The sequence below is a fragment of the Arvicola amphibius genome, chromosome 6, assembly GCF_903992535.2.
Source record: "Arvicola amphibius chromosome 6, mArvAmp1.2, whole genome shotgun sequence".
In the NCBI taxonomy this organism is placed as follows: domain Eukaryota; kingdom Metazoa; phylum Chordata; class Mammalia; order Rodentia; family Cricetidae; genus Arvicola; species Arvicola amphibius.
Window position 1 is genome coordinate 17,705,136 of NC_052052.2, and position 8,650 is coordinate 17,713,785.

The window sequence follows — 8,650 nt, forward strand, 5'->3', positions numbered from 1 at the left end:
CAGGTCATCTGGATCGCCATGCTAGTGTTTTTATCATTGAGCCATACAGTCTACCTCTGCATGGTCTTAAAAAAATGGGAAAAGTACCTGGCAGTGGCAACACACACCTTTAAACCCAGCAGTCAAGAGGCGGCAGCAGGCAGATCTCTCAGGCCAGCCTGATCTACAGAGTGAGTTCCTGGTTAGCCAGAGCTATGCAGACAAATGCCTATGTGCCCGCCCACCTGCTGCCAACAGAGAGGAACCTTTGCTCTAGACAGTTGCCAAGAAGTCTTTAAGTCTTTGTTTTTCAGAGACATGAAACTGAGCTGCCCTCCTGTTGAAATGTGGAAATGCTCCCGTGCTGTGGAAATGCTCGCATGCACACATGCACTTGTTTAAATTAGACATCGTTCATGACTCTATTCCAAAGCATTTTATTGTTCTTTAAAAAGGGAATGTGCACGGCTAACAGTCATGACTTCTGACCCCAGCAGACAGTGCCAGAACCCCAGGAGCATCTGTCTTGAGGCCTCTGTTTCCCAGTCCTCGCCTGGCCAGTCCCAGAGCCCAGCTGTAGCTTCTCTCCACTTCCTAGTAAAACCCAAAGCAGCAGCAACTGCAGCTATGCACACAAACAGCCTAAACCCCAAATGATTTCAAAGGTTACACAGTTATACACATTTACAATACATAGAAAAAAATAATAATTAGGATTTATACAAATTAGATTTTTACAAAACAATGTCACTACAAGAATTACATCTTACATCCAAGCACAAAAATGTGAACATATGCAGATGGAGTGAAAAGACAAAGACATTTATTTCAGATGCCAGGTGGGGAGGCACAGGGCAAGCTCGCATTTACTGGACACACGTGGAAGTTCGAATTTGGCAGTCAAAGCCTCCGGTCCCTTTTCCAGCTTCTGTGCAGTTTCTCCAGGGCTCACACGGCTGTTCCTCTCTCCAGGTTCTGCTTGATCTCAGCTGTGTACTTCCCGTAGAACCTCTCTGCTTTCTTGTTGAACTTGGCATTCCTCTCATTGATGTAGTCAATGTCAGCATCGTCATTGTAAGGACGTCTTCGGCTGTATTTGTCTCTCTTTTCAATTCTGGAGGAAGGACGGGGGTTAGGAGGCTCAGAATTATGTTCCCCAGACCTCCTCATGCTCAAACTCAAAGATCTGCCTGCCTCTGCCTCCCAAACCCTAGGACTAACCACTATGGATGGCCTAACTGCCTTCTTTGATCTTAAAACATGGACAAAAAAATCCAGAGAGAATCAACATTCATAATAAAACACCTTGGCAGAAAAAAAAGTAAAAAAGGCCAGCCTGGTCTACAGAGCTAGTTCTAGGACAGCTAGGGCTGTTACACAGAGAAACCCTGTCTCGGAAAAACAAAACAAAAAGCAAACAAACAAAAAACACCTTGAGGGGCGGGAAAGGCAGGCAGTTTTCATCAACTTCAGATGGTGAGCTAATTAGTAGAACCTCAGTGTAAGCAATGAGATCCAGCAACTACAACCTCTGGTCACAGCACTTCTGAACATCTTCAGCCACTTGCTGGAGACCAGCCGAGGCTACATGATGAGAGGCTGTCTCAAAAATCCACAACTAGCCGGACGGTGGTGGCGCACGCCTTTAATCCCAGCACTCGGGAGGCAGAGGCAGGCGGATCTCTGTGAGTTCGAGACCAGCCTGGTCTACAAGAGCTAGTTCCAGGACAGGCTCCAAAGCCACAGAGAAACCCTGTCTCGAAAAACCAAAAAAAAAAAAAAAAAATCCACAACTAAAAGAATGCTTCTAAAGATGCTAAAAGTAGGGACAGTGAAGTGTGACTTTGGGTAAAACACCCCAATAATTCTATCAGTGATGACGAGCACTGTGCGGTGTGCGTGCTATACACCACTGCACCCTGCAACACCTGCATGGTCCTAAAACATAAATGCAGTCCCCTGTATCAGAAATAAGTGCAGTCAGGCACTCAGGAAGCAGGGGCAGAAGGATCTCTGGGAGTCTGAGGCCAGCCCACTCTACAAAGTAAAATTCTATCTCAAAAGACAATTAATTATAAAAAATAAATATGGCCAGGTAGAGACGGACACACACATACACAGAGTAATCTCAGCACTACTTGAGTTCCAGGCTGGCCTACAAACATGAGACCAGTCTTAAACAGGCACCAAAACGCTGACTATTAGTTTAGATTGGAAACCTACCCAAGGCCATGGTATTGAAGGCCTGGTCCAGCTGATAGGGATACTAGAAGGTGCTGGAACCTCTCAGTGGAGCTTATAAGATGAAGGTGGTCCGAGGGCTGTGCCCTTGAAAGGACATCAGGACGCTCCTTCTCCCCTCCAATCTGCCTGCTTCCTGGTCCTCAGGAGCTAACTAGGCTTCCTAGCATGTACTTCTGTCATGATCCACTGTGCTGCTACAGGCCCAAGACAATGGACTAAGAGCTCTAAAATCAGGAGCCAAAGTAAGTTATCTTAGGCATCTTGCCACAGTGACAGAAAGCTAATGGACAGCATGACAGTTTGACTACATCAGTATTCCCATCTCCAAATCCTATGGGCTCAACCTGTACTCGCTGTCCAGCTTCAAAGCCAACAGATTTGGGGTCAGAAATGAGCTGGTTCCAGCACTGTGACTGTCAAGTCACCTGAGCACATCAGCCTCAGATCCACACCCCACCCGCTCTCTCGTGAAGTATAGAACGGTCCAGGCCAGGCTGCCCTACTGAGTACTTACTGCTTTTCCAGATCTAAAACCATTCTGTCGATTTCCTCTGAGGAAGGCACATGCGTCCCATGGAGAAGACTGTTGGATGTTGGGAAAAAATCTTCTCCACTGAACAGCAAGAAATGGCTCAAGTAAGTAAACAGCTAGTTTAACTAGTCAGTATTTACAGTGTCTGGAAGTCCATTTGCACCCACCACCCCAGAACGGCATTGCCTTCCACCCAAGGACTCACTGTTTTTCTCTCTGCCGCTCATAGCTTTCCATGTCAGGCTTGATCTGCTTGGTCAGCCGGTGATACTGGCGTAACTGGGCAGCAGCATAATCTAAACAAAATAAGAATCAGATCTGTGTCCTTACCTGGACATTACTTATAAATTATTACAAAACTATTATAAAACAAAATTATTGTTGTCCTACATGCACAGGACATTGGCCTAAGCACAGCCTCTATCCTGAACGGGCTGACAACAAAACTGGCTAATTCTGTCAGGGGTGAAAGCACGCTCCTGTAAAGGCACCACTCAGGAGGTTGAGGCAGGAGGATCCTGAGTCTGTGACTGCCTGGGCTACACAGTGAGACTAAGGAAGGAAATGGCGACAACAAAGGCTAACTTTACACCAAGGACCAAAGCAGCCAGCAGACAGACAGGTTGGCCTGGGTTCTACCTTGACACACTTGCGTTCTCCCTGGCACCTAGAATATTCCATGAATGAAGCACAATGGGCATGTGCTCTCACTAGAGCAGAAGCCTTGGTCCAGGAGGCCCACTGAGTAAAGCAGAGGCCAGCACAGGCCAGCTGTACCTGAAAAGCCCAAGTCAGGGTTCTTCCTCTTCTTCCTCCTCTCCCATCTCTCCGCGTCCTCTGCACTGATCTCCAGCAGCTTCACCTTCTCGTAGTCCTCCCCTCTTGCTGCACACTCCTGAGAAGACAGGCACCTTCCGTTCTGGTTTTTGTTTCGTTTTTTGAACCCAGGCTGACCTCAAATTCACAGCAATCCTCCTGCCTCGGTTCCCAAGTGCTGGAACTATAGGCATGATCCATCATGCCCAACTATTCGGCCTATTTTAGATAAAGTTCTAATCAAGAATCAAGCATCAGGCCTTCATAGTAGCCTAATGGGTAAAGGTATTTGCTGTCAATCATGACCACCTGAGTTCTAGACCAGGCCTCACAGAGAAGGAGAGATCTGACTCCTATAATTTGTCCTCTGCCCTCCTGTGCCCACACACACAAATAAAAAGCTAAGCCGGGCGGTGGTGGCGCACGCCTTTAATCCCAGCACTCGGGAGGCAGAGGCAGGCGGATCTCTGTGAGTTCGAGGCCAGCCTGGTCTACAAGAGCTAGTTCCAGGACAGGCTCTAAAAAAGCTGCAGAGAAACCCTGTCTCGAAAAACCAAAAAAAAAAAAAAATAAAAAAAAAAAAAAAAATAAATAAAAAGCTAAAAAAACTAAAATCAACAGCAACAGAATGGAGCAGGTGTCAGACCTGTTCTAAATGCTTTGCACATGTTATATTACAGAGTTCACAATTGATTCAAGTAACCATTATTATAGTCCCTGTCCTACAGACAAGAAAAGTAAGGTTCAGCCAGGCAGCAGTGGCCCATGTCTTTAACCCCAGAATTCGGGAAAGAGAGGCAGGCAGATCTCTGTGAGTTTAAGGTCAGCCTGGTCTACAGGGCAAGTTCCAGGACAACCAACGCTACACAGGGAAACCCTGAATAAGGTTCCCTGAGGTAACTCCCCCACCAACCCAGCTACCGGGATCTCCTGTCTCAATGGAAGGGAGCAACCAGGGCTTCCTAACCTTTTTCTTTTCTTCCTCCTGCAGCTCCCACTCCAAACGCGCTTTCTTCGCTTCCCAGTTTGCAGGCAACTTAAGTCTTTTGTCTTCTTCCACAACTTCCTGGTGATTTAACTTGCGAGCTTCATTCTAAAATCGTAAGACAAAAGGAGGCAGTCAGATAAAGCAGGAGAGGGGCCCAAATAGACCCTGGCTTCTCTGGAATGACTAAGTGACCTCAGTTAAGGCTGCAAGCCATGAGAGCTACCCAGTGACTTTAAGCACAGGAATAGACTTAACAAGGCATACCACAGGATGAGATGCTGGGCTGCAAAGCTTTGGTACCCTGCAGTCCTAGTGGCTACTGTCAGCTTTGCCTGTTCAGTCGGGTGCATCCTTTATTATCAGAACAAAGGTTGGCAAAGTGCCCCCACTGCACCACATCACAGGACAGTGGCAAGCAATGACATCATACTTTATTTAAAACCTTTCTTATGAATTCACTTCGTGCAGAGGTCAGAGGTTAACTCCCAGGTATCAGTTCTCTTTTTCCACCACGTGGGTTCTGGGGATCAAACTTAGGTCCTCGTGGCTAGCAGCAAATGGCCTGGGCACCAGCTGAGCAAGTTACATTTTTTTTTGGGGTTTGTGAACTTGGAAAAGGGGACAAGTGTATGTGGATACTTTTGTCGTCCGTTTTTTATGTTTCGAGACAGGATTCTCCGTGTGACAGCCTTAGCTGTCTGGAACTTACTCTGTAGAGCACAGCAGGGCCTCAAACTCACCAGAGATCCGCCTGCCTCTGCCTCCCGAGTTGCCCGGGGATTAAAGGCTGTGCGCCACCCCGCCCGGCATGTTAGTTGCTTTTAAGGCGAGGAAACTCTTAGATAAGAAGTTTCTTCGTATTTCTAGCTAAATATGTCCATAGATGAAAATGAATACTTTTGTTAGAATCGTGGATCAGCGTAGGGTTTAGGAACAGAGCTAACCTACCCCTGATAACCTTGAGGACGTGTGGGTGTGCCCTGGGGAGGAGGGAAGCGGGTGTGGCTTTGACGTGTGTCAAAGCGACACCCACGTGAATCCACATCCTCCACCGACATCTTCCGGTCCTGGGACGCCCCACCCTGGGGCCTAGCAAGCGGCTGCGCCTTCCTCCTCCAGCCCGCGTCCCCGCCACTCACCCGCTTCAGATGCAGCTCGCGGAACTTGCGCAGTCTCTGCTCGCGCTTCTGCGCCGCCAGCTCCTCGGCCGCCGTGGGCCGGTCGTCCGCGACGTCAGCGGGCACCTGCGATCACAACCGGCTTCAGGCCCACATCCTGGGCCTGACACCCCGGCCTCCCCAGTAGCCTCGCCCGGACTCGCCTCATGCCCAGCCCGGCCTCACCCCTGACAGAACCTTGCGCGAGGCCGGTGGTACTCACTTCAACTTCAGTCGCAGCCGCCATTACAGCCTTCTTTCTACTTCCGGCAACAACAACGGGCACTTCCGTCGGCCTGTACCCCGGGCTGTAGGCCCCGCCCCTTCCGTATGGCGTCAGATACTTAGGAGACTGTCCCGCCCCTTTTAGTGCGGGCTGCTGACGCTAAGCGTGGTTGTGCGCAGGCGCAGCCTGCGGAAACGACGTCACGGATTATCGAGGCGGGGAGGCAAGCTCAGGAACGGGTCACCGAGGCGGGAATGACCGGAAGAAGCCAGGGACTCACTTATCCATGTCACCTGCTCGGAAGCACCCTGCCTCACATAGGTTGAGTGCAATCGGTATTGAGTCGCTTCCAATGGAAGCGGATAACTTTCTGATGTTACTGCAGAACACGGCCGACTCCATACTGCCGACTCCCACATCCCAGTACCACAGCAACTACCAAAGCCACTAAGATAATGCAGGAATACAACAGGGGCACATGAAACGTGTTCCTTTCTAATATGACAACTAAAGATGAAAAAGCCGTCGCCCAAGTGTGAAGACATTTAAGTACAAATAGCTGTGGTGGCACACTCCTGGCATCCCAGCAGGAGGGTACCAAGTATGAGACTTGCCTGGGCCTCACAGCGACTTAGTCGGTGCTACAAGACATGACCGTTTATTTCAAGCAAACAAAAAGGGGCTATCTAAGTTAAAAGCTTAAGCAGTAACAAGAAAACAAAACTGGAAATTGACGGTAAACTCTTTTGAGTCCCCCTCTCCTGTAGGGAGATGCTTCTTAAGCTCAATGAAGTTTTGCTTGCTTTTCAAAAGTAACAAAGGTAGTTAAAATCGCACAAGAATTTTTAAAAAATTAGATACAAGCAAATATCCTGCACACACCTTTAATCCTGTGAGTTACTGCAGTCTTTTCTAGCCTATTCTAGGCCCAGCGAGTTCTAGGTAACACGTTGAGACTGCCTCAAAAATAAAAGCAGTCTGGGACGTGGGAGACAGCCTGACAGATCTGTGAGTTCGAGGCCAGCCTGATCTCAAAAAAAAAAAAAAAAAAAAAAAACGAATAAAAGAAAAAGGGAAATCAATTTTTTAAAAATGCACAAATTTAAATCTGAACAATAAGGGATAGCCTGTTGTAGTGCGATTTCTACTAAATCTTAATAAAAACCTGGAGTCAGATATTAGGGGATGAAAGCTGAAAGACCAGAGAGGCAGAGCAGCCAGACACTAGTGCCTACCGCAACGAAAACCTTAGACTAATGCCATCTCTACAAAACCTCAGACTAAACTCTGTCGCCTCCGGCCTTATATCCCTCTCCGCCCAGCCGTATCACTTCCCCCTTACCACCTCCCTAGTACTGGGATTAAAGGTGTGAGCCACTGTTTGGCTCAGTTTCTCAACGCGATTCAATCTCACTTAGCCCAGGGTGGCCTTGAACTCAAGAGATTGGCAAGCTTCTGTCTCTCCAAGTGTTGGGATTAAAGTTGTGTGCCCCCACCGCCTGGACTCCATGGCTAACTAGTAGCTGTCTCTGCTCTCATTGTCAGGCAAACTTTTATTGTTGAAGCAAAAACAAAATATCACATTTTCTGGTTGGAAAACTATCAGAAAACATTGTGGAGTATCTCAAACAAGTGTCTGAAATGTATTCCACTAGAATCCAGGGAGACTTTTTTTTTTCTTTTTATAGGTATTTTTGTTGGTTGGTTGGTTGGTTGATTTGGTTTTGTGTGTGTGTAGACAGGATTTCTCTGTGTAGCTCTGGTTGTCCAGGAACTCAATCTGTAGACAAGCCTGGCCTCAAAATCAGAGATTTGCTTTCCTCTGCCTCCCCAGTGCTGGGAAAGGAGTGTGCCATGTGCCACCATTGCCTGGCTTTTTGTTTTTAAAGCAAGAAAAGAATGAGGAACTGGAGGTGCAGTTCAGGTAAATGTCCAGCAGGGCATAGAGCAGGTGCGGTAGTGCCTGTTACCCCAGCACTCAGGATCAGCTTGAGGTCCAGCAGGGTGTGATAGCAAGGTCTTTAATCCCAGCAGAAAAGGATGTGAGTTCAAGGCCTGCATGATCTACACAGCACTGTGTTGCAGGCCAGCAAGGTCTACTTAGTGTTTCTGTGTTGCTTTGGGGCCAGTCCTGGAACTAGCTCTTGTAGACCAGGCTGGCCTTGAACTCACAGAGATCACCTGCCTCTCGAGTGCTGGGATTAAAGGCGTGTGCCACCACTGCCCAGCTCTCAAAGGAAGTCTTAAACATGGGGGTGTACACCTTTAATCACAGCCCTTTAAAGGAGGCAAAAGCAAATGGATTTCTGAGTTCAAGGCCAGCTTGGTCTATTAAGATTCATGATACCCCAGGGATATGTAGACCCTCTCTCAAAAACAATCCCCCCAAAAAAAGTTGTCTAAAACTCCTTGGTGGTGGTAGTGGGAGAGACACAAAGATACACTCAGGCTAACTGGGTCGTCCTTCAACTCACAATCTTGACTCCAGAAGTGCTGAGATTATAGGCATACACCATCATTACCTATCTATATGATACTGGGTTCAAAGAAACTCAGGGTAGGGCAGTGTGCTAGAGGCAGAATATGCTAGAGAAGCAGTCTTCCAACTCAGCTACATCCTAGCCCACTATTGGTACTTTGAAGACAGCTGCCAGCCACAGTTAACACAGCTATTGGCTGAAAACAGCATAGCTTTATTAATCTGTATT

The 8,650-nt window shown here is 47.8% G+C and overlaps 1 protein-coding gene across 1 annotated transcript; it reads right to left on the reverse strand.

Annotated features, from left to right (window-relative positions):
- Positions 1-400: 400 nt before the first annotated feature.
- On the reverse strand, positions 401-6,068 carry Syf2 (SYF2 pre-mRNA splicing factor). Its single transcript, XM_038333843.2, has 7 exons — positions 5,940-6,068; positions 5,699-5,803; positions 4,539-4,664; positions 3,533-3,650; positions 2,961-3,051; positions 2,738-2,836; positions 401-1,093 (listed from the first exon to the last, which is right to left on the reverse strand). The coding sequence occupies exons 1-7, from the start codon at positions 5,961-5,963 to the stop codon at positions 928-930; spliced, it is 729 nt and encodes a 242-aa protein (XP_038189771.1). The 5' UTR covers positions 5,964-6,068; the 3' UTR covers positions 401-927.
- Between the last annotated feature and the right edge of the window lie 2,582 nt (positions 6,069-8,650).